The sequence below is a fragment of the Taudactylus pleione genome, unplaced genomic scaffold (assembly GCF_031769625.1).
Source record: "Taudactylus pleione unplaced genomic scaffold, aTauple2 ptg000201l, whole genome shotgun sequence".
Taxonomy (NCBI): domain Eukaryota; kingdom Metazoa; phylum Chordata; class Amphibia; order Anura; family Myobatrachidae; genus Taudactylus; species Taudactylus pleione.
The window spans coordinates 17,036,929-17,063,472 of record NW_028284603.1 but is presented as its reverse complement, the minus strand read 5'-3'; the positions used below and the strand labels follow the sequence as shown (position 1 = coordinate 17,063,472).

At 41.2% G+C, this 26,544-nt stretch overlaps 1 protein-coding gene across 1 annotated transcript in view; it reads left to right on the top strand.

Annotated features, from left to right (window-relative positions):
- CAMKMT (calmodulin-lysine N-methyltransferase) overlaps nt 1-26,544 on the top strand; it is a 531,467-nt gene that overhangs the window by 388,103 nt on the left and 116,820 nt on the right. The window contains exons 4-7 of the mRNA XM_088477271.1: nt 5,145-5,205; nt 6,304-6,358; nt 7,420-7,483; nt 16,237-16,303. Of these exons, the coding sequence (XP_088333397.1) occupies nt 5,145-5,205; nt 6,304-6,358; nt 7,420-7,483; nt 16,237-16,303 (247 nt within the window). The remainder of the gene's footprint in view (nt 1-5,144; nt 5,206-6,303; nt 6,359-7,419; nt 7,484-16,236; nt 16,304-26,544) is intronic.

The window sequence follows — 26,544 nt, the reverse complement described above, 5'->3', positions numbered from 1 at the left end:
GTGACAAGGAGTCAGAATTCTGCCATACTTGGAAGATCTCCTAATATTGGCACAGTCTCAGGAGGTAATACTTCATCATCTTCAGTGTACAGTGGCCTGCCTAAAGCAGCACGCCTGAATTGTCAATTGGGAAAAAGTCGTCACTTTCTCCAACACAGCAGATGATGCATCTGGGAGTGCTCCTGGATTCTCAGGCGCAGAAGATCTTTTTACCAGTAAAAAAGATTGCAGCTCTACATTTGCGGGTGCACAAATTGCTCCACAATCAAAGCGTATCAGTCCACGCAGCGATGCAGGTCCTGGGGTCCATGGTTTCCATCTTCGACATGGTCCTTGCAGTTATTGATCCTGTCTTGTTGGAACGGTCAGTATCAGTGGATAAAGTCTCAGATGATCCTTACTCTCCATAGAGGTTCAGCTCTCCCTGGCCTGGTGGCTTCAGATGGCTCATTTAAACAAGGGTCACCCTCTGTGGCTCCCAAAGTGAGTACTCCTCACCACAGATGCCAGTCTTCAAGGATAGAGCGTAGTGACTAGTTGTCACACTTTCCAGGGAATTTGGACGTCTCAGGAAAGTTACTTGCATATAAATATTTTGGAACTCTGGGCAGTGTACAGGGCATTAGTTTCAGCATGAAGCCTCCTTCAGGGTAGGCATCTCCAAATACAGTCCAACAATGTGACCGCGGTAGCCTACCTCAACTATCAGGGAGGCACGCAAAGTCGAGCAGCCATGTGTGAAGTGGCAAAACTTCTGACTTTGGCAGAATGTCATCTTCCAGCAGTCTCTGCAATGTTTATACCAGGAGTCCACAACTGGGAAGCAGACTTCCCCAGTCGTCAGGACATACACGCTGAAGAATGGGCTCTCCACCCAGAAGTCTTCCAGCTTCTTGTGGACAAATGGGATCTACCAGAGGTGGATCTCATGGCCTTATGGCACAATTACAAGGTCCCCAGGTATGGTCCAGGACAAGAGACCCCTCAGCCGCCTTTCTGGATGCGCTGGCAGTGAGGCGGGATTTCAGGTTGGCTTACCTGTTTCCTCCATTCTCTCTTTTACCAAGAATTCTCAGAAAATTCAAGCAAGAGGGTGGTAGGGTGATTCTAAAAGATCCGGCTTGGCCCTGTCACCATTGGTTCACCGACCTTATGTGTCTCTCCATAGATACTCCGTTCACACTACCTCTTCAGCTGGACCTGCTAGTGCAGGGTCCCTGCCTACACCCAGACCAAACTCGTCTATCTTTGACGGTTTGACTCTTGAGTCTTCCGTTTTAAGAGCAACAGGGTTTACTAATTCTGTGATTCATACGATGCATGCGGCAAGAAAGCCTTCCTCTGCCCACATAGACCTGGGTCTCCACCTGACCACATTGAAGATACAGGTTTCTGCGCTCTGTTTAGTTTCAGCATTGAATAGCTCCCTTGTCAGATGTTAGAACATTTTTGCAGAGTGTTCTCCATCTGCAGTCACCTTTCGTTCCTCCAGTGGTAACGTGGGATTTGTCTTTGGTTCTCAGGGCGCTACAGGCTCCCTCCTTTGAACCTTTGAATACAGTGGACTTCAAGTGGTTGACAGCGAAGACACTTTTTCTCCTTGTTATCTCTTCAGCTTGCAGAGTCTCTGATTTGGCAGCACTGTCGTGTCACCCCCCCCCCCCATATTTGATTTTCCACCGGGACAGAGCAGTCCTGCATACACAGGCAGGCTACCTTACAAAAGTGGTATCCCATTTTCAGATAAATTAAGAAATTGTTGTACCGGCTTTCAGTTCTTCAAGCCTTTCTGCTGGTGAAACTTCATTGGATGTGGTTCCAGCCCTTCGGATCTACGTGGATCGTACTAACTCCATTAGGAAATCAGATGCACTTTTTGTTTTGTATGGCTTTCACAAACGTGGTTGGCCAGCTAACAAACAGACTCTGGCTTGGTGGCTGCGTATGACTATTTCTCAATTTATTCGCAGGCTGATCTCTCTGTTCCCAGCAGGGTGACAGCATATTCAACTCGGTCTGTAGAACCTTTGTGGGTGGTTAGGCATGGCGCCTCGGCTGAACAGCTGTGCAAGGCAGCCACTTGGTCTTCCGTCCATACCTTTATCAAATTCTATGCTTTTGATACTTTTGCCTCCCAGGATGCTTCCTTTGGGCGGCGGATCCTCCTGTCAGCTCAGGAGCTTCCCCACCCTTAAGGACATCCCCAAGGTAGTTCCTGTGGAATCTATGGACCCTGAAGTAGAAAATAAGAGTTATGGTATAACATACCTTTGTTAACACTTTTTTTCTTTGAGGTCCATAGGTTCCACAGTGCACCCTCCCTGACACACCTGGCTTCAGTGAGATATGTTCCTTCTTGTCACTGATTCCCTCTTTTATGATATGAGTTTTTCTAGTGTAATGTGTACTTCATTCTCCACTGTCATTCTCCTACCAATGGGCTTGTTTACAAAGCTGAGTACCTGAGGCCGGAGCCAGGGTATATATGGAGGAGAACCCAGTGCATCCTGGAACCGGAAAGAGTTGACTGTTTGGTACCGGGTTACTTCCAAACCACATATTTTTCATGGTAGTCTCTGTGGACCCTATGGACCTCGAAGAAAAACAGTTAACAAAGTTATGTTATACCATAACTCTTATTTTTTGTAGAATGCTTTGGAAATTGCTGACCCAAGTATATGATACTCAATCCCAGTCACTTCTGTATCTTTTTGTCTCATACTGTAGTTTTGTCAGGGTTGACCTCATCTAAACAGTGTGGCAATACAGTTCTACTTCTTTCACTACTGTAGATGTCCAACACCTTTGCAGTGTTCTTGTACACTTTCACATATTTTTGACTCTCTAGTAATTTATCTGGCTTGTTTCTAATGCTATTTTATCTTAACCCATTTTTTCCCATTGTTCCCAAATGGGAACACTTTACTAATGGAAATTCTTTCTCATCGTTCATCAGTTCTATTGATTCTTGGTACCTCTTTCCTTGAATTTATCGTTGTCCCGGCTCTTCGAAAACCATTGAATGTTCAGTTGTATTTGAATGTTTGTTTGTGTAGGAAGGGAAGTGTCATACACAATGGAGTAAGATAAGTTTGAAATAAAAACTCGCTCAAAAATTAGTTCATTCTGGAACTTTTTTTTAACTTGAATTTGCAGGTAATATAAACTGATGTACTTTTATATGGGTGGGTGGAGTTGACATCGTTTCACCCAAATTGTTCTATCATTACACTGCCCAGCGAAAACCAAATGTTGTTTAGTTGTGAAGAATTTTTTAACAAATTTGGGATTATTTTGGGGTTGCTGATTTCAACAGTGAAAGTATTTTTTTTGTAATTGATTCTTCTGGTTGAGATAATAGATAACCTCATGTAATAGGGAACTTAGGGCCTGATTCAGAGCTGAACGCTCTGACCAGAGCGCTCGCTCTGAATCAGGGCCCACCTCCATGAAAATGGAGCGGCCTCCTGGACGCTCGTATAGCTGTGGGTGACCACCCACAGCTATAGCGAGGTTCATGATGATGGTCGCGATGGTCTTGACCATCGCGACCATCGGGCTTGCGACGGAGACCCTGCGGTAGGGTCTCGCTGCCGCAAGCCCTGGAGTGATTTTGGCTCTATCAGAGCCAAAATCACTCCCACTGTCAGTGGGGCCGGCTTGAGACGGTAGGCGATCCCATGGGAACGCCTCCGTCTGGCAGGCACGCCCACCAAAGGGGGCGTGCTGTCAATCAACATCGACAGCACGCCCCCTTTTTGCGAGACCCGGAGCGATGGAAAGCCCGTCGCTCCCCGGGTCTCGCGCATGCGCACGACGGAGCTCCCTCCGTACTGCCGCTCGCGAGCGGGTCTGAATGACCCCCTTAGATTCCCATATGCACATATTATGGCTATCAGAAGATTCTAGAAGGTGAGAAACGAGAATAATCTAGATGTTCACTCCATGATCATTCTAGAATATCCCTCCTCCATAAGAGTCATACACAAAGGAGTAAGATAAGTTTGAAATAAAAACTCAGGCAAAAATTAGTTAATTCTGGAACTTTTTTTTAACATGTGGATTTGCAGGTAATATTAACGGATTTACTTTTACTTGAAATGGGTTGGTAGAGTTGACATACAGTAATTTCACCCATATTGTTCTATCATTACAGCACAGCGATAAGAAAATGTTGTTTAGATGTCAAGGATATTTGAACAAATTTAGGGTTATTTTGGGGTTGCTGATTTCAAAAGTGAAATAACCATAGTTTTTTTGAAATTGATTCTTGTTCTTGATATAATGGATACCCTCATGTAATAGGGAACTTAGCCATAATGTGTGCATATGGAAATCTATCGGAACATTCTAGAAGGTGAGACGTGAGAATAATCTAGGTGTTCACTCCTTCATTCTAGAATATTCCTCCTCCATATAGAAATGATTGTCTGCCCAAACAGCAGTCAGTGGACAGTTGGCTATTGTGTTTTTGTTTCTCGTCCGTGTATCTCAAAAATTAGAGCCAATCTAGCATAACCGATATCATACTCAGAATCAGCACCACAAAGTTACCCCAAAATCACACTAATATGATTGATCAGTGTTATCTCCAACCTTGTTCCTCTAGATATATTGTTTAATATACTCTGTCTTCCACCATTGTTTAACCACTTGCCTGGAATGGACACATCGTTTGCAACCCCGTCAGGCTGTGTAGTACCTGACATGGTCACGAAAATTCCCACCAGTCAGCAATGCATACTGGGTGGCTGCCGGAAGATAATCTTAGCTGGAAGCTAGCCATCCCTACACCCTCCCCCAGTATCTGCCGTGCTGCCGATCACTGCTGATTGGACAGCACAACAGGGCCTTCCACCCTGCTGTTGCAAAGAGAAGCAGCCATCGGGGAAATGTAAATGAAGCAGCCCTCAGCCTCCTAGTGTATATCTGGTAGAGCAGTCCGGGGAAACGCAATGTTGCAATAGCCTGATATATCGATGACCGATATTTTAAAAATCGGTATTCATTTTTTGTGTTTAAAAATATGTTCTTAACCTAAAAAAACCCCCAGCAATTTCTGAGCAGATTTGGGAAAAAATATTAGCCGGTTAGGAATAATAATGAAGGTGTTGCTGATTTGTTCTTTTTATTTTATTATACAGGTATTTGGCCCTCGGAAGAGGTACTGGCCTACTACTGCCTCAAACACAAACAGATGTTCAGGTGAAGACAAAAAATGTATATTGATAGAAATAATGTGTTCTTTCCATTAGATTGGTTATGATGAAAATCACTAGAATATACATGTATGGGGGGGGAAAGTACAAGGTGACAACATGTTGCTCTTGACAAAGAATGCTAAACTGCCTGTGGGTACTAATATTGCACAGCAAGCTTTGCAGTACGTCAAAGACTTCTGATTTCCACTTCAGGCATTTTATTTCACTTTGATTTTTTTGGGAAACAAAAGTGCGTCTTCAGTTAATCAATGCGTATTGTGAAGGTCAGACAGAATAACAGGCATTTCGTAAACTCTCTTCTGTCATTAGAACTATTTAGCATTATGCAATAAAAAAAAATACCATATCATTTAGCTGTGTCTGCCAGCAATGGCCATATCAGCAGATTGTGTATTTTCTTACTTATAATACCTGGTGCCGTGCCAGCTCTGCAGCAATTCACATCTCAAAGGCCCAGTGTACTGGTGAGATGCAGCCCATATTGCTTTTGTAAAGTCGCTGACAGTCACACAGGTCTTAATTGTAACGTGATATTGCTCGAGCACAAAGTCACCTTCGGGTGGTAAATACAAAATAAAATAATAATAATAAAGATAAAAAAAAATGTAAGCTGAATGTGCTATAATTTGAATTTGTGCATGAAGATATATATAAAAATGTAATGTTGTTTATAGGAAGCAAAAGAGGATTAATAATGCAATTTTCTACTGACAATTACATTTCGCTACTCTGGCAAGTTTCAGTGTTAATAGGGAGTACTACTGACAAAGGAGAAAGGAAAAAAAAAAAGAACTTTCTCAGATTTTTTTTTTTTTTTTAAGCTCAGCGGTGGTAATGTTGCAGAAAACACTAATGAGGGAACCCCCCACTGCTTTGCCTGCTTTGTGACTTTTCTTTATCATAATTATTTTTAAAACGCAAAGCGCCATGAGGTCGCTGGGTAGTGTCCCTACAACTTCCTGGTAACTTTTTTTTTTTCTTCTTCTTCCCCCCTCCTACTGCAGATGGCAGTTTATTCTGGTTACATATATATGTCTGCCCATTTTCTCCTCATTTGTATGTCTCTCTTTCTGTTTTGCAGGGACCTTACTGTGTGTGAGCTAGGGGGTGGCATGACATGCTTGGCTGGTCTCATGGTAGGTCTTTTCTCAATTCCAATTCCATTCACAGAGTCGAACAATAGGCGAAACGGTTCCACTGCCTCCAACTGCTGGGTCAGAGAACTGTCAACAGCGTCAGCTGCGGTCAAGCTGCAGTCTTGAGAGACCTTACAGGCTGCCTTGCTTTCGTTTCATATTGATTTTATGGTTGCCTCGGAGAGCAGAAACATTTTCCTTGAGTGTAGTCAATATCTCTTGTTGTGACATTCCAATCCACAATATGTTACGTCTTGCCATAGCTGAAGCTCTCTCTGTTTTTCTTCCATATTATAGTCCCATTTGCTAAAATACAGGAATAGCCTTGCGAATCACAGTTGGAGCACCATGATATAGCCACTAATGTTTTGCCTGCATTATCACACCAACAAACATGATCCAGAGCTCTCAGTAATTAGATTCTTTTGAATTAGATTGGCCATTCAGGAGAGTCGGTGACCATTCTTCGGCTCGTGAGTCATGTATTCAGGAGATATTATGTTGCAGCACTACGCATTAGACAAGTTTCTATGTCTCTGCAAATAAAGGCATATTGTTACACTGATTGGCATTTGACAAACCTGTCGCATTTATACAATGTGTTGAGGTTACAGCCCAACGTGCGAGCATGTCAAGCTCACAAGGAAAAAAAAAAAATTACCCTTACAAAGCCATCAGCTTGCAATGCAAAGTTATATGAAGGGCATCAGGCAGCCAGACAGAAAGAGGCTGAAAGGCAGAATGACAGGCCTCGTATGATGGTTCTACTAGATAAACAGAACCCGCAAATGAAAGCCTCTCGGAATACCATCATCCGCTGTCACAATGCAATTACTGAACAGAATGATAGCAAGATAGAGACTCCCGAAAATGGAAAGATAAAAGTATTGACTGATTTGATTGAATGATTAAAATAATGCAGACATAAAATGAAAAAGATTGAAGATTGTTACGGAGAAATAGGTGAATGAGCATGATACTGAATGCTTGTCACTCCTGTCTCCACTTCCGCGAGACAACCTGCATTTCCTGATTCTTTCCCACTCTCTCCTTCCCTTTAGGTCGCTGTTTATGCAGAGGCCAAAGAAGTCCTGTTAACTGATGGCAACGAAAAGGCAGTTAACAGTATCCTTTGTAAAAGGTTGGCTGCGTTAGTCCGTCTGATATAATGAATATATTTGCTAAAGGAAGAAAAAAGTTTGTTTTAAGCTCTTGGCTACTCTCTTTCAGTACAACAGTAATATGTTTTTGTTTTTTTTAGGGCCCACTTCAATTTTGTTTTAATGCGGTTCCATCGTTCTATGCAAGATTTTAAGTTATGTCATAAAATGATAAATACAGACATGCACATAAAAGATTTTAGTGTAGGTCTGGAACAAACTGATTTATTCACAGAGAGGCTGCAAAGTTCTACATTGAAATTCCCATACGTTTGTGATATGATCAATTAGAAACCTGCAGTTCCTTACAGAAACCAATCAGATATTAGCTTTTATCTGTTGCATTCAACTAGATTTGCTGAAGGCTAATACCTGATAGGTTGCTAGGACTACGGATGCTCTTGGCACGTCATTAAATAAACACAGATCAAGAGCACATGAATAAACATTGAATTCAAAATGAATTCAGTAAATAAAACTGTACAATGCTTGTTTATTAACCTGATACAAATCTGAGCGGTAGCTGTTGAGCATACTTGTGCTATTAAGACATTATGTTTAATTGTGCCTGTGGAGTACAGCAGTGTCATTTGGCACATAATTAGTTAAACAAATATTGTAACAAGGATGTAATAAGTTATCTTTTCACATTCTCATTATTCCATTTTGTGTTCTAAATATTTTACACTCTGTTGTATTTAGACTGTAAATAGTGCTATCTGCCCACACTTTTATATGTATTATTAATTGCTTAATTAAACTTGACAATTTGAATGGACATAGTGATAAATGTATGGCGCTGCCATATGACTTCATGCGTGTGTTTGTATGTGTGTGTGTGTAAAATATATATATATATATATATATAATGTTTGTGTGTGTGTGTATATATATATATATATATATATATATATATATTTTATATATATATATATTTTATATATATATATATATATATGTGTACATGTATATGTAAAGGTATATTGGCAGACAAACACACGTATATAGATAGATAACCTTATATTAGTTGAAAAGTCTTATTTCAAAACACACAAACTGATTACAATTTTCTATTACTTAATATTTAAATGAATAGCTTGTCGCACTCTACATTAATTTATGCTATTAAGGATCTCATGCCTGGGTGCCAGGAGAATTTCCTGTGACAACGCTTTGCTGCGTACACAGACAGCAGAGAAATTGAACTGTACAGTGGGAAGAGTAATTTGCAGCTGCACTGAATGGTGCGACTGGCAGAAAGACTGATTTCTACAGTGAAGCTGTTGGAGATTAAGAGAGGAAATGGAAGATGTCTATTTGCATTTGTTCTCTTGATTCATTTAACGTGAATTGCCAAGGAATATGAAATTGTTATTCCACTGCGATTATGGTTTAGAAATTATCACATCTCCATAGTACAATACAAGGTAAATCCTGTGGAAGGTTGTACTGTACATAGTTTTTGCACTTATTTTAATTCACAAGATTCAGCCTTGGCCTCATTTTGTTCTAAACACAGATGATAAAAACTAAATTAACCACAAGCTATTAACTAATATTGCTGTTGCACAATGTTATAAGGTTGTACCACAGGTCATTTCACACAGTATTTGTATTTACTAAGCATTTTTTAAGTGTAAATTGTGATTTCCTAGGTGAAGACTACACTAGTTTCCTCTTCTATAGAATCGTATAATAGATATATCCAATTAAACATGTTGCCCATGGCTGATTTTATGCAACTTAAGCAGCGGATTTATTTAGGTCAGTGGTTCTCAAACTCTGTCCTCAGGACCCCACACAGTTTACGTTTTTCAGGTCACCTAGCAGGTGCACAGGTGTATTCGTTACTCACTGACACATTTTAAAAGAGACACAGGTACATCTAATTATTTCACTTGTGATTATGTGAGGAGACCTGCAAAACATGCACTGTTTGGGGCCCTGAGGACCGAGTTTGATTTAGGTCAAACAATGTTTTTTATTTACGTACTTTGTGCATGCTTGTTAATTGAGCTTTTCATATTCACAATTGTATTTTCTAGGGGAAGGAAACTGGTTCACTTACTGTATTAGTTGGAGCAGACAGGACCGTATCAATATATTTTGGTGACCTGTGCCAGAAAGAGCATTCCCCCCCCCTACTTGAGGGACAGCTTGTGGGGACGTGGTTACACAAAAGTACCAATTCAAATGACAGTACACAGTAGTGCAACCTTATTCACATTACACCGCACAGCAGTACCACTTATTCATGTTACGCCACACAGTATTGCCCCTTATTCATGTTACGTCTTCACGTTACGCCAAACAGTAGTACCCCTTATTTATATTGCATTAACGAGGGGGCATAGATACTGAAGGTGCTGATGTCCAGAGGGGGGTCACTGCAAAGGGAGGGGGCCCTGATAGCAAGTGCAGGCATAAAGATATGCTGCTGTTCGGGGAGGGTAATCACGATGGGATATGGGGATACTGAAGGTGCTGCTGTTCGGGGGGAGGGCATGCGGGCATGGAGAAACAGTTTTCTGCTCTGCTGAAGTCGTTGGTGTCCTCCTCCTCCTCTGTCCCGCTCACACTCCTCCAGTAAGCCAGTCATCGGTCAACCATTGCCTTGCCCACCCCTACCACTATTGGCCTATCCCCTCTACCCAGCTGATGCCATTGGCCCAGGGATCTGTCTGGGAGGTGGAGCTCCGGATTGCATGGAAGAAGCCGGGTGCACCGCAAGTGAAATGCGGGCACCTGGTAAATAGAGATTGTCCTGTGCTCTGTGCTGGCGGCATCGGCAGCACCACCCAAGTTATGGCCCTGGGAACAGATTAAATAAATTAACTAGTGAAAGTAATCTTTATATCTAGTTATATTCTGATTTCATTGACCATTTTACAGTATATAGAGAATATTTTCACACTGGCTATTATTTTAGGCGCTGGTTAATTGTTTTCAGTTCATTGCTGGTTTCTGTGTTTGTAAATTATGCATTGAAATTATATTCATTGGATGTTTCAGAACTTTTAGAACAGGCATGTCAATCTTAAAATCCCAACCGGGCTGAATATTCAAGGTCTAAAGGCCCCCATACATCAGAGATTGATTGCAGCAATCGTGCAATTTGCAATCGATTGTGTATAAAAATCTTTCCCTTTTTCAATCGATTGCAGATTGCAGAATTGCCACAATGGATTGAAAAAGGGAAAGATTTTTATACACAATCGATTGCAAATTGCACGATTGCTGCAATCAATCTCTGATGTATGGGGGCCTTGAGAGTGTGTGGGCCGCAAGTCTTATATGCAGTTTTAAAAGGTTCAATATAAGGTTCAATCACTATATCATTATAAAAATTGAGGCAAATCACATGACATAATAATATAATAATATGCTCCTGATTTCCCCCCCCCTCCTCCCTCAATAATATGCTCCAGGCCCCATCACCACATGGCATAATATAATATGTTCCAGGCACCCACGCTCAATAATATGCTCCAGACCCCATCCCAACATGACATAATAATATGCTTCAGACCCCCCTTGTAATAATATGCTCCACAAACACCAACCCCACTCCCCCAGTAATAATATGCTGCAGCCCCCTCCCCCCCAATAACATGCTCCAGACTCCCTCCCCACAAAATTATAATTATATATATGCTCCAGCCCCCCTGCTCACCTTCCCACACACATGCCCCCCCCCGTGTCTCAGCCTCACCATTCCCCAGCCCCTGTCTCCCAGCCTCACTATTCCCCAGCCCATCTCTAAGCCTCACCACTCCCCAGATTCCCCAGCCGTGTCTTCAGCTCCAAACACCCCCTTTACACTAGTCAGGCAGACAGATTTATTACAGTATAAATGTACTTACTGACTGTCACACTACTGTGACACAGTCAGAAGTGGCCGGCGCTGGCTCATCTTATTGTCTTCTGTCGGTGTGCACATTGCAGGGCAGGCTGCTGCTGCTCCGTGTGACTGTGTGTGCAGGGAAGGGCCGCATGTGTGACATGCCTCATTTAGAACATCTAAAATCCCTTCATTTGTTACAGTATTGTATATGATTTTTTGCAAGTGATATTTTGATCCATAAAAAAAAAGGATTACTTATTTAAAAATGTCTGCACTAAATTGTCAGGATACCTATGCAGCTAAGTGTTATACTAGGTGCACACTACACTATGTGCGTACTCAGCGACAGCACGATGCCACGGCACAATACATTGCACCGTCCGTATATAATGCATGATGCAGTGGACAACGGCGCAATGTGTTGTTCCATGCTGCATGTATCAACATGGCGTCGCTCATTGCATCGTCCTATCTGCTGTGCTGCTCAGCAGATGAGAAGATGCGATGAATGATGCACGGGAGCGCACAAAAGTGCATACACACTAGACGATGTGGCTATGTCATTCCAATCGTCCAATATATTGTGTGTACCCAACTTTACTCTGCACAGATACAGAAATAGTGCGCCCTTGTTTAAATAAAGTAAAGCGACCCATGCACAGCGATTATTCTTCTTAAAATCCTTATTTTAAATGTGTGTGTATATATATATATATATATATATATATAAAACAGAAGAATGCGGGGGCGCCACATCATGCATCAACAAGTTAAAATTTACTGGCAAGTAAAAACCAGCAGAGCGTGTGTACCACAACAAGTGGTTAACCACCACAGAGTTTGACAGCAGAGTATTGGAATGGTGCCCCCAGCTGGCGTCTCCAGGACCTCTTCACCAGAGCATTAACCACAGAAACACAGATCACCAGGCCATGTCTTTCTGTGGTTAGTGCTCTGGTGAAGAGGTTCTGGAGACACCAGCTGGGAGCACCATTCCATTACTTTGCTGTCAAACTCCGCAGTGGTTAACCGCTTGTTGTGGTATGCATGCTCTGCTTGTTTTAACTTGCCAATAAATTTTATCTGGTTGATGCACGATGTGCAAATCTCCCACTTTACCATCACATTACCTCAACCATGCTTGACAGATGGCGTCAAGCACTCTTCCAGCATCTTTTCACTTGTTCTGCGTCTCACAAATGTTCTTCTGTGTGATCCAAACACCTAAAACTTCGATTTGTCTGTCCATAACATTTTATTCCAATCTCCCTCTGTCCAATGTCTGTGTTCTTTTGCCCACATTAATCTTTTCCTTTTATTGGCCAGTCTCAGATATGGCTTTTTCTTGGCCTCTCTGCCTAGAAGGCCAGCATCCCGGAGTCGCCTCTTCACTGTAGACGTTGACTCTGGCGTTTTGCGGGTACCATTTAATGAAGCTGCCAGTTGAGGACTTGTGAGGCATCTATTTCTCAAACCAGAAACTCTAATGTACTTGTCTTCTTGCACAGTTGTGCACCGGGGCCTCCCACTTCTCTTTCTACTCTGGTTAGAGCCTGTTTGTGCTGTTCTCTGAAGAGATTAGTACACAGCGTTGTAGGAAATGTTCAGTTTCTTGGCAGTTTCTCGCATGGAATAGCCTTCATTTTTAAGAACAAGAATGGACTGTTGAGTTTTTCTTTTTTCAGGTTCTCTTTTTCTGGCCATTTGGAGAGTATAATCGAACCCACAAATGTGATGCTCCAGATACTCAACTGGCTCAAAGGAAAGCCAGTTTTGTAGCTTCTCTAACAAGCAAACCCGTTTTCAGCTGTGCTAACATAATTGCACAAGGGTTTTCTAATCATCCATTAGTCTTCTAACGCGCTTAGCAAACACAACCTACCATTAGCACACCAGAGTGATGGTTGCTGGAAATGGGCCTCTATACACCTATGTAGATATTCCTTTAAAAACCAGACGTTTGCAGCTAGTATAGTCATTTACCACATTAACAATGTATAGAGTGTATTTCTGATTAATTTAATGTTATCTTCATTGAAAGAAACGGTGCTTTTCTTACAAAAATAAGGAAATTTCTAAGTGACCCCAAACTTTTGAACGGTAGTATATACTGTATGTGGCCTTGTTGGTGTCTAACAACAAAAACATTGTTCAATTTGTCCAAACACATACTGCAAGTATCCAAACCGGACGACATCTAGTAATTCACTTAATCTTTCGCTCAGTTGTTAATGCAGTCTGAAAATTATTGCATTGGTATTCCTTTCTGAGTGTGTTTGAAAATAATCCATTAATGTGGGGGTCATGCATACAATGTAACATTGAGGATACTGATTCCACAGCATGTGCCACTAGCTAAAGATAATACTGTGGATCTGCTGTGTAGGTGCAATCATATTCAATGCTAAGGCCTAACCATACATATAATCTATATATAAAGCTGAAGAGTGATAAAAATTATGTCATCACAGCATGTATTGACATTTGGTCTGTACTCTGACCCCTCCTGCCTGTGTAATTTATGTCACTTCCAGACAGTTCCATCCTAACACACATCTACAGGCTCCAAACACTTCTGTTAGCCCCCATACTTACCATATAACACAGTATGATGACAACAATGACAGAGTGCAGCTTATCTTTTAGTAATGCTTAGGAAGGTCCATAAAGGCAGAACGCAAAGGCACAACGCGTTTTGTCCTCTTATCTGGACTTCATCAAGGAAGTCCAGATAAAAAATAAAACGCGTTGAGCCTTTGCTTTCTGCCTTTATGGACCTTCCTAAGCATTACTGAAAGATAAGCTGAACTCTGATTTCCTACTTTTTTAAACTAAAAAATATTGCATATTATTGCTTTTTAGTTTTTCTTCACTCCTTCTCTTTTTACTTTTCCATATGTTCTGTGTTTATGTGGATGTTTTGTCATCTTTTATATTTGGTTTATTAATAAATTGTATTTATATATTTCTGAACTCTTGAAACAGTTCTGGCGACCTTTTTCATGCACTAAGACATTTTTTACACATGTTTTAAGATAAATGTAAGGATTGGGTTTATCTATTTATTTGCACTAAGTCACTTTCAAGGTTGCTATAGTTATGCTATAAGAGCAAATAAGCATGATTGCACTTTATCACAAATTGCACATTATGAACACTATAATTTTTAATATGTAAGGTTTGTTTGAAAATTTGCACTATTAGGCACTCGAAGTCAAATATATATATTGTGATAGAAGCACTGGAGAAGTGTGGAATGGCTTCTATATTTGTCCCAGATTCCTGTATTATGTCTTTTAAAAACCCCCAGGAGAAGTCTGTTAGAAAAGCAGACTAGTTATGTCGGCTTATGTGAAAAGCCTGAATGGGACCTGGGGGTGTGAATGTGAGGAGAGGGAGGGCTCCATCCACAGGCCACTCCAGGTTTTGGGCCTTCCAGCCTGGTAGCAGGCTCATTAGGGCCTCCACCTGGAACTGGCTGATTTAAGCTGGGTTTGTTTGTGGCTGAGTGTCTCACACCTGGTCGGAGCTGGCAGTCTAGCCTGTTCAGAGACACTTGGTTAAAACCCTGTAAGTACCATGCACGTGTTTTATTGATGGTGAGGGCAATAGGCCCTACCACTGTTTAGCAAGGGAATCTGCTGTGTAGTTAGTGCCCAGCCGGGCTAGGACTTGTGTTTATGCTTTTGTTTATATTTTTGTGTGTGGCACAATAAAGACTGGCGCCGACCAGTTTGTAAGAGATTCCTACGGCTGCTGTGTGTAAAGAGGGAGTCCATCTACCCCCAGAGAGGTAACCCTATCCGAACTGTGTCACAATATAAATATATATATATATATAATAAAGACTGGCGCCGACCAGTTTGTACGAGATTCCTAGACTTGTCTCCTGTTTTTACGGCTGCTGTGTGTAAAGAGGGAGTCCATCTACCTCCAGAGAGGTGCCCCTATCCCAACTGTGTCACAATATAAAAATATATATATATAATAAAGACTGGCGCCGACCAGTTTGTACGAGATTCCTAGACTTGTCTCCTGTTTTTACGGCTGCTATGTGTAAAGAGGGAGTCCATCTACCCCCAGAGAGGTACCCCTATCCCAACTGTGTCACAATATAAATATAAATATATAATAAGAAGGGCATTCACCAATTCACAAGGAGATAAGAAAAATGTGTTGTTTGACACGTCAGAAGTGACAAGTAAAGTGTTAATGTGCCAATAATTTTTATTTTCTTCATGTGAACTGGTGAGTGCCCTTCTTGATTTGTTTTAGCCGTACATTGCTGCCCTAAGTGGAGGATCCCTATGGTTGACGCCCAAAGTTGTATTATTATGTGAATGCAGGACTCGTGTATATATCACACTCCTTACATGGGGATGGATATGCATGTTAGGAATACATTATTTTTCTGTGAATTTTTCTATTTTGTTTAAGTAAAGAACATGTTGTGCTTTATACAGTATGTGTCTTTGTGTTACAGAGTGTTTAAGTTCAAAGCATTGCTGAGTGGTTCTCTCTTTCCTGGCCTACATTTAAAAAAAATAAAAAAACAACTATTGCATCAATCTTGCAGCTCTCGCTACATAAGCTAAGAATCGCAGGTGGTATTGTTACTGAAAAGACTAACGCCATGTAGCCACATCGATTTCATTTTTGGAAAATGATATTCGGCATTAAAGCTGTTTTTTCACTATTTATACCTTGATTCTATTTTTATTCACACATTACTAATATTGGATGAGTAGTCTGTTTCAATTATATAATCCTTCGATTTTTAAGACCAACTGGGCACAATGTACAAATCTTGCGTGAATTGGAAATTTACAAATTATGAAACTCACAAAATGTTCTTCTTAACAAAGTCTGCACTGATGTGTCACACATTATCAAGAGACGCCAAAATGTGGAGGCTTTCCGAGGCTGTGCGGTATCCAGTAGGTAAGTTATAAAAAAAATTTGTATTGATTGTTTGTTAAAGTTATATCTCTATTGAATAAATACTGAACCATTGTAATTACAAATAATCTACGTTTATTTGCCTACAGAGAGGTTTATGATAATGACCAGATTATTTTAACATATAGGTATTGCAAATACCGATGGGAGCACTGTTAAGGTGAACATTTGTGATAAATGTATTCATTTATTAGCACTTTTTGCACAACTTGGACTTGACAATCAACCTATTTTTCTAATAAAAAATAATTTTGGCCAGAGTATTGGCTCACCATGTACAAATGTGTCTACACACACCTAGCCTCAAATCGCGCCAAATGGCCGCATTTGGTGCGCCACAGACTTTGCAACTAAGCCGCGCTATTATTCTTGCCACAGACTTTTCCACCAAATGTGTGTCTTTTTCTCATTGCATGCATCTGCTGTGTGTGACCTTTACTGGACATACACCTTCATATAAAATTGTCTGTCAGATCGACAGACCAATTATCTGACATGCTGACAACATCCAGTATCATTACCATACACTGTCAGATTATGGCAACAATTTGGATGCTTTCAGCATGTCAAATAGTTGAAATCAGAGCACTAATTAACCGATTTTTCAGACATGCTGGACGATTTTGCATGTCCGACTGGCCGATAGTTACTGCTCAGGAATACAGTGTTCAGTCATGGGACCAATCAGATTATTATCAGCTGATCGGGTGGATAATTGAACAGCGTATGCCCAGCATTAGATGGTTGCCTGTGTAAAAAGGCTGAAGACAGTGGTTTGATAGGAATGAGCCGTGCCATGCCTCACACATAATGTTAACCCGCAAATTTATACCAATTCCTATACTAATCCTAAATGTCTAGTACACTATATGAGACAATGCATATAGCTATGACACAAATAAGATGCTAAATTTATGGAAAAAGTAGGAAAGTCTGGTAATCTCTACCTGTGACGGAGCGTATAAGTGGCACCATACGGTTCGCGCCATATGGCACAAAAAGGTTAGGTGTATGAGGACTTCCCATCTTCCTTCCCTTGTAGCAAATGAGTGACCCCTTCTATTACTTTAAACCATGCGCTACTGTGACCCTATAGCAAAGCTTGCAGCAGAGGTTGAGGAGAGTCCCTTCAATCCAGTCCCAGAAGAGTTATTTTATTTTCCCTTTGAGCTGGAAGTTCTACAAAGTGAGTTTTCTCTTTCAAAGTATTTGCACAGGCAAGACCAGATGCAGATGTACGGTATGTAGTCTTAGGTCGATATTTACAATGTTGATATTCATGATGTCAACACCACAATGATACAGTTTTGTAATCAGGGCATGCTAAAACTGTGGGCCTGATTCAGAGCCGGACGCTCTTTCAGAGTGCTCGCTCTGAATCAGTGCCCGCCTATTGTATTTTTAGAGCGGCCTCCTGGACGCTCGCATAGCTGTGGGTGACCACCCACAGCTAGTGCGAGCGGCCAGGGTGACCATCACGACGAGACCCTTGTGGTAGGGTCTCGTTGCCGCAAGTCCCAGTGGACTAGAAGTCCATCCACTGACATCACTTGTGATGTCAGTGGGGCCGGCCCTAGACGGTAGGCGTTCCCATGGGAACGCCTCTGTCTGGGCAGTCACACCCCCGGCCCGCCCACCAAAGGGGGCGCGCTGTCACTCAACATCGACATCACGCCCCCTTTGTAGCGAGACCCAAGCGACGGCTTGCCCGGCGCTATCTGGGTCCCGCGCATGCGCACGACGGAGCCGCTTCCATCGTGCGCATGCGCACTGGGCCAACATTGACCCACTTGCGAGCGCTCAGCGCTCGCGTGCGGGTCTGAATCAGGCCCTGTGTCAGGACATGCTGGGATGTGTATTTCAACAGCAGCTGGAAGGCCACTTATTACCCACCGCTTGCAGTAGAGAGAGGGGTAGGGATTAGGGTTAGAGTAAAAATACTTACCAGAACACTGGAGGATCACAGGTCTGACCCGGAAGCCGCGCTTGAGCTGCTGCAGCCATCAGGAGCAAGTAAATCACTGCTGGGCCACCAGGGACGATATGTCGGAATTTTATCATGTCAACATTTCATCAGTGTCTACATGATGAACGGCCACATTCTCAATGTCACTATTATGACCATGTCGGCACGATGTGTGATTTTGCACTGAGAAACCAAGTGTTTGCAAGTACGAGCATTGCACAGTCCGATGTATTTCAGTTGCATTTGAATTGGCTGCTGAAGAGATGGAACTGTGATGATGTATCAAACCGAGGGCCCGATGTAATTTGGTGAAAGTTTAGAAAAATGTGAGCGTTTAGCAGTAAACACTCACACTATTACATTGGTCGAGTTTTATCTTCAAATTGGGAAAACATCTGGATGAGAGTTTAAATCGTGAGAGTTTTTTTAGTCTGAAAAACATGTGAGTTTACCTGTTCCCAGATTCTATTACATTGGCCAAACTAAAAAGTGTGAGAGTTACTGCTTAACACTCACATCTACCTCTCGCCCTATTACATTTGGCCCCAAGTGTTTGTATAGGGCTCTGCTCACAAAGCTGCGTACAACTAATATTCTCATTTTTACCCCTGCACACAAATCAAGAGCATTGATGGCTGAGTTGCCTTCAACGCTGCATCAGGCTCACACTACTTAGAGTAACATCAACTGCTTGGCTAATGTGTTTTGTCTTCACATCAGCACCGCTCTTATGATTGGTAGAAAAGGAGATTTAAAGAAGAACAGCTGCAATCATTGTAGCCTCAGTCATTATTATAAAATAAAAAGGTTGGGTCATCTCATTGGGGAGCAATGAAGCAACTAAAAGACATAAAATATTGCTTAGGCTCATTTTTTATTCTTTTTCGTTAATAGATTTTATCAGTTTATGATGAACATAAAGGCAATCGTTTATTGTATGTTTGCATAGAAAATACTGTTGACAACTGGAGAAGCGTACATATTTCCCCGCATGGAACTATTTGCATATAAATAAGATGTGTTTACAGTGAGTGAACTCAAATTCAGATAGATAATAGCGGGAACATCATTTGTCAAACATCAGCAAGATTCCAAACAAGTTATTAACAGCACCATGTAGAACTGATGTGCATACGCCCCTTATCCATACCGTGTATGAGGAAAAGATCTTTATTTCATTTCATGTCCTTAGGTATTCTATAGTGACTTTCCACAATGATGGAATACCTCGATGAGGAAGTAGTATGTTATATTTATGAACCCTATAATGTATAGCATGTGCATTTTGTAACTATGGGTTTTTTGTTATAAATACCTTCTTCAGTAGACGTCACCTCAAACCTGCCAAGACTCAGCTATATAAATATAGTCAAAGTCCTAACATGGTACCACCAAGTGGTAAATTTACTAAAGATAGATTTTAATTGAATAAATTGATCAATATTGATGGTGTGTTTCAGGGGCTAAATTGCACATTTACTAATACTTAAAAATCATTATAAAAAAAATAGTTTTTTAATTAATGTGTGATTTAGCCCCTAAAACACAACATCGAGGTTGATCTATTTACATCGATATTTAAACTATTAAAAGTGACCTTTAGTAAATTTCCCCCTTAGTCCTATAAAGCTTTTCCCTATAAGGGCTATACTTACTAAATGTCGATAAAAATCGATTAACATCGATGTGTTTCTGGGGCTAAATCACACATTTACTAACACTTTAAAAAAATATATATATAAAAAAAATTACTGTCAGTAAATGTGTGATTTAGCCCCAGAAACACAACACCGATGTTAATCGATTTTTATTGATTTTAAATCGATCAAAGTCAATTAAAATCGACCTTTAGTAAGATTACCCATAATTGTTTAAAATGCCAATAATGTTTTAACAAAGGGGAGTTTTTCCATAATACTGGCTTTACTGTTATAAGTAGATGATAATTATTTATTTATTTCAAAATCTGCTTTACACCCAAAACATTTCTCAACGCTTAAATAAAAACAAAAAACCCAAAAAACTTGGTGTTGTTAAATTTAGAAAAATAAATGACGTCTGTGCATTGACGTGGAAACCACCTGTGTGTGATGGAGTTAAACACAAATGGGCACAATCTGGGTAAAGTTATTCCTGAGCTCACACTATCACTGACCCATTTAAAACCCATCAGGTACTATTTTACTAATTTATCATTATACAATGTTTTTGAAGTGCTTAGTATGTAACTTGCTTACTAATTGCTACAAGAAAATATAAAAAAGCTATTTTAAGTCTCCACCACAAGCTGAGGCTGATATGTTTCTCTGCCCTGTGATTAGCTTAGATGTAATCAACAACATAAATATCACATTTACAATGTTCTATATTTAAACATGGCACTTTAGATTGATAAATATTCTGCAGCATTATACTTTGGTGTGTGCTGTGACACAAAAGCTTACATTAATAAATTAAGTTTTTCGTCTGTGCATTTTAAAATTTAACTTTAGATAATGCTCAATACTTTTTTAGTGTTTTACTTGCACAGATGTATTATTTTCACAAAGGGTCATTTATTTTCCATAAGACGATCAGCATGTACCCTGCTGCCACACAGTAAACAACAATTGAGCCGCAGACTAGTATATAGCAAAATATGGCTACTGTTTTATTTACTCAATTATCACATAGCAGCAAAAACAATGTGCAAGGCTAATATATATTTAATAAATTCAACCACCAGGCCTACCATGTCATAGGCAAACGCAGGGGGGGGGGGGGGGTTCCGTCTGCCTGGAAACCCCCCTCCCCAGCACACACCATGACCACAATAGAAATTATAAATATAATACAATGTTACTAGCGTTGCATGTTCTTCTCAGTATCACAAATGAAATGATTACCACCACCTGTGGATCTTTTAAAATGTGTCAGCCAGTAATAAATATACCTGTGCACCAACCAGGAGATGTGGAAAACATGCACTGTTAGGGGTGCACTGCTATAGACCATCAATAGGGTTAATTATTAATACTGTATAATAATACACTATCCAGTACATAAGGAGTCCAATATGTACATATATGTCCAGGGCAGTGCTAGGGTCTGCTGCTGCTAACCCAGACTCCCGGACTTGCTCCAATGCTCTGGAATGATGCCCACATCTGAAAAAAAACATTCTGCTCAGACAGGATGGACCTTCTGCCGCATCTAATGGCTTACTGTGATCACTGGTCTTGTATATGCTGGAATTATGCAACACAATATACTACATTATATAATATAAGCATTTGAAAACCCCCCTCTAGAAATCCTGCGTTTGCCACTACATGTAAGCACCACAACAGTCTCCCTGGAATCAAGCACTTGATGCATGTATCCCCTTCAGTCTTGCTGCTCTGTGTGACCTAACCATTAAAACTGGAGAAAAGTATTGGCTGTCCTCCCAAAGTGATTCTGCTCACCACTGCTCCTCTACCTGATTTGTATGCATTGCATATTGAACTACCCTGCTATACAAGGTCCCATGAGGACCAAAGTCTCTACACCCAGTTACCATTTAGTGCTAAGCCACTTCCAGTGCAGCTGTACCCATCATCCCTGTATAGGCCTGTGCATTGTATGCCAATGTCTTTATGCTGCTGCCAATGTCTCTATGCTGCTGCCATCATCGGAGCTCAGTCATAACACATATGTGATAACCAGATTTCAGTTCATCAGTGAACTGAAGTTTGATTTGCTGATGCACTAATTCTGCACCAGAAAATCCTAGTCACCTCTTGGCTTTGACTGCCAATACCGAGGAAACTGCAGGATCTGTGTGCCGTGTAAGCTGGTGTGCTACATATTGCCAGGTAATGAATATAGTGCAGGTAAGGAGAGGTTCCAGAATGGCTCCCAATCACTGGAGAGTGATGCAGCAAAAGTGCTCACCAGGAAATGTAATATAAAGAACGTAGTATGAAGGAGGCAGAATCCTGAATTATAATGCTGCCTGATTTCTTCCTTCCTCCTTAAGAGCCTTGAAACATCACCACCACCTTTAGCCCTCTACAGTTCGCTGGATTCTCCATCCCTGACGGTATGAAAGGGAGTATGGACTTACCTGTCCTAAACCCTCTCCCTTCTATCATGGGCCCATGGGCTGCCCAATGGCCATCCCCCTTATCCTGCCCCGGAGCAACTCCATACCTTGGCCACCATTAAGGTCAGTTGTCAAATTGTGTTCGTATGTATTTTGTTACATCGTACGCCATTTTAATGAACTGTGAAATCGACAATGCAAGCATCTCATACTTGCCTATTCTCCCGGAATGTCCAGAAGATTCCTGAATCAGGCCATCCTTTTGTATCTCGCTTCTTTTTCTTTTGAAAGGTGTGTTTTACCATGATCACGTCCCCTAAGTCATGTCATTGTGGACCAGGAGGTGGAGCTATGATCACACAATTCACGCTTTACACATGGGACTTCCCTCTCTAACAAAAGTACAGCTTAGTGTCAGGTTGTGGCCTGGGATCGGCCGCTACCACAGCGCCGGCTTCCCCTGATCTCCCCGGCGGCCAGACATCAGGTGCAGCAGCGAGTGACGCACTGAGGATTACTCCTAGGGTCCGCTAGGACTTTCTTGGGTTGCGCTGTGACTTGGTTCCTGTGGTTGCCGTCATGGACGCAGCCATGACAGTCCGTATCACTTGACTATCTTTGTCCTGTGGTAGCATCGTTAGCTGCCAGCTGACATGGTCCTCCAATGGACTGCTACCATTGGGTATTTAGCAGGGCTCAGTGTAACAGGAAGTTGCCTGTACAACTTTGCTACTTCAGTGTTGGTTCACTGGTTTTGTTCCAGGCTCCACGTTGGTCCGTACTGAGTTTATTCGCAGTGTCTTCCAGTGTTACCCACGTCCCGTTCTGAGTGTGTTCATCTCCTTTTGAGTTTATTTTCTCTTTTGTTCCAGTCTCTCCTTGCTTGTGGCTACTATATACACCACTCTGTACCAGAGACCAGAGTCTGGATCCCCAGTGCATCCATTACTGATATCTGCGTGCGGATCCCCAGTGCACCTATCATTGATACCTGCGTGTGGATCCCCAGTGCACCTACTACTGATATCTGCGTCTGGATTCCCAGTGCACTTGCTCACTACCTATGTCTGTGACTCTCCCTGAGTATCAGAGTTACTATACTCTCCCAGCACCACTCCTATGTCTTCCTGTATTTTTGTTTCTTTCTCACTAGTACCGGATACCAGACCAACAGCAGCTAAGTCCAAATCCCAATTGGAGGGGTCACTGGCGAACACCTCCCGGTAAGTTAGACTCCGAGCCTTTGGTCAGGTCTCGTCAACATCCGGTGCTAGTGGATGAGGAATACATATATACAAGCCCCCCCGTCTCCTGCTATCTCCTTTCCCCAGGGCCCAGGCTCCCAAAAGTTGATTGGTTACTCCCGATCGGTAAGAAGTATGTACAGTATACGTGAACCCCACAATAGTGCAGAGAAGCAGCTTGACAGTGTAGTGAATGGCAAATGTGCGTTACCTTATTTGTATACAATATAATTATGTAATGAAGTGTTTATATAAACAAGGGCATAATCTTGCACAGTGTTATTAATAAATGCGAAAATCACATTTACCATTTAAAGTATAATGCAATACAAACTTCTATTTAATAAAATTGTGTTTCCACATGTGTGGAGCACTTACCATAAGTCACCTATATAAGGTATCAATTCCTACCTATCTATACACTCTAAAATTGTCGCTATTTAGCGTTATGAGTTGCACAAGAAATAATTGCTTTCAGACTTTGATTGTGGTTCCAAAGCCCAAAAAGTTATTATTCACCATAAAAACAGATAGTTACACGCTGTGATCTAAATACAATTAGAGCAAACAAATTATACAGTCACAAGATACAGTCGTTACATACGCATGCGCTCTGGATCCAGATCCCGGCATCAAAGATGAAACCTCCGTCAACAGCAAAGCAAGATGACTGGGCTCTAGTTTCAGAGAGCCTGCATATATACCCTTACAGAGATAGGCAATACAATACAACAGGTTGGCATGATTCCATTGGTTCTTCCTGGCTCTTCTGTTACAGTACAGTTCATAGGTCAATTCATATGGTCACAATCCAGCCTCCAACAGCTCTTTGTGTCCATTTTCCCGCTGCATAACAAATCTAACCTGGCTGCAATACAGGATACATTTCAATGCCTAACTCTCTATGATCCATAACTTGCAGACACATGTTGCCATTTCTTCCGCAATGGAACCGGAAATCTGCAAAGACACAGTGGTTTAGAATGGCACCAAACACGGTCTGCTTATCATGCACTAAACCTTAGATATCAAATAACATCTATTTCACATTACTGATAATGAATAAAACCTTAAATATTAACCTTAATGCTAGGGGTGCAGTGTGTAAGTATTGAGGTTTTTAGAAAAGATGCTAGTTAGCGTTGTGCGACTTCGTGTTTGTGAAGTACAGAGTGGTACGTGTTTTCCATGGTTGATCATATTATATGTTTTAGTAACTGTATTTATATAATGAGGACTTTTAACATCTTTCTATTGCATGGGAATTGCACGACGCTAAATAATAGCATCGCCATATGTACTTATGTGTGAGATTCGCTAAAATGGCGCTGGACGGCCAATCGCAAAATGGCGTCTTGTTGCCATTCGCAAAATGGCATCGTGCAGATTTAATTTTAAACAGATTCTGTCTCAGCCAATTATCCAGCTTCGACAGTCCACCCTTTGATAGCAAACAACATGCTATCACACTCTGGTTTTAAAATTAATTTAGGCTTACATTATGACATATTATTTAATGTTATATTATGGAATGGCACAAGGTGGTTCTTAAACCATCAATAATGTGTCTCTGGGAGGGACTTAAAACTACCCTTATAGGCACACCGCAGATCTTGGGAGATCATGGGAAAGATGTGGGGATGCACCAATCCTATAAAGGAAGTCTTGAAGGGGATAGGGACTTACATTATTTAAGATGTTTTAAAATAACATTTTAATAACACATTTCATGCATGGCTAAATTTATACATCATCTGATGATACACTCTAGTTCAGGCTTGTAATGCAGTCCTACATTGACCTCAGTATTCATATTGTTACCTCTAACCACCATCAAAATTTCATTCTTTCGGTTTACTTTATCTATACATTTTCCATATTTCAACACAGTAGGAACACACCTGACACATAAGCCAATTACTATGATGACAACCAATATGAGGATCAGGAGTTTACCTATACTAGCAATCATTTCCTGGGCTCACTATCCTAGGCCGGACAACCATTTCACTGGGTTCAACCATGAAACCCATTCCTCTACCTTCTCCTCTTCTTCAGCCACTGAAGCATTATGGTTCTTCCAGAATTCCCATTTCATCTGCAGAATTTCATCCATCTTCTGGTCTATCACCTCCTTGGGGTCACTAGTGTTATTTGTAATATATGTGCAACACTTTACACCAAATTGGGTGGCCAAAGTTACGCAATACCCTCCAGTGACAGCTGTTAAATAATTTAACACTAGTCTTTGTTGCACAAGTTCTTTCTTGTAAGCTTGCAACTCCCTACCTGTATCTAAACGTGTCATCAAACATCTCGGTGATATTATCGATTAATTTAGCAAGATATATCTAAAATTTAGTGTACCCCGAGTGATCCTGGTGGGATCCAATGCTACCAAAACTTGAAAGCCAGTTGTTTCACTAATTAACTGTGTGGCTTTATGTACATCACCCGGTATCCTATTTCTTTTGTCTCTGTGTTCGTACTGTGTGTGAAGATATGGTGATTATGTGTTTTTATGAATACCAAGCATTTCACCATGTGTAAGGGTCATAACTTCTGGGACTACTCTTCCCAGGTAACACAAACCTTCGGAACTCGGAGAGAGCCACTTATACGCTTTCCTTCCACATATAAAATATACATCATCAGGGAGAACATAAGGAATAGAATGCATCATGATCATCCAACACATTCCCTAACAAATGATCCTATCTCAGGTTCTCCCATCTGGCTAATACACATTTCTGGTTGTATAACCCTAGCACAGTACCCTTCTGGTACTCTGCCAACCATTTATTTGATGTTACTTAGTGTATATTTATACCAGAAGTGTCTTCCACCTCACCTAATTGTGCGTAACAGTTCATAATTCATAGGCTCAAGATCAGCTCTTAGTGAAATGGTCATCGTCTCATTATTCCCCGTTACCTCCCAACTTCCT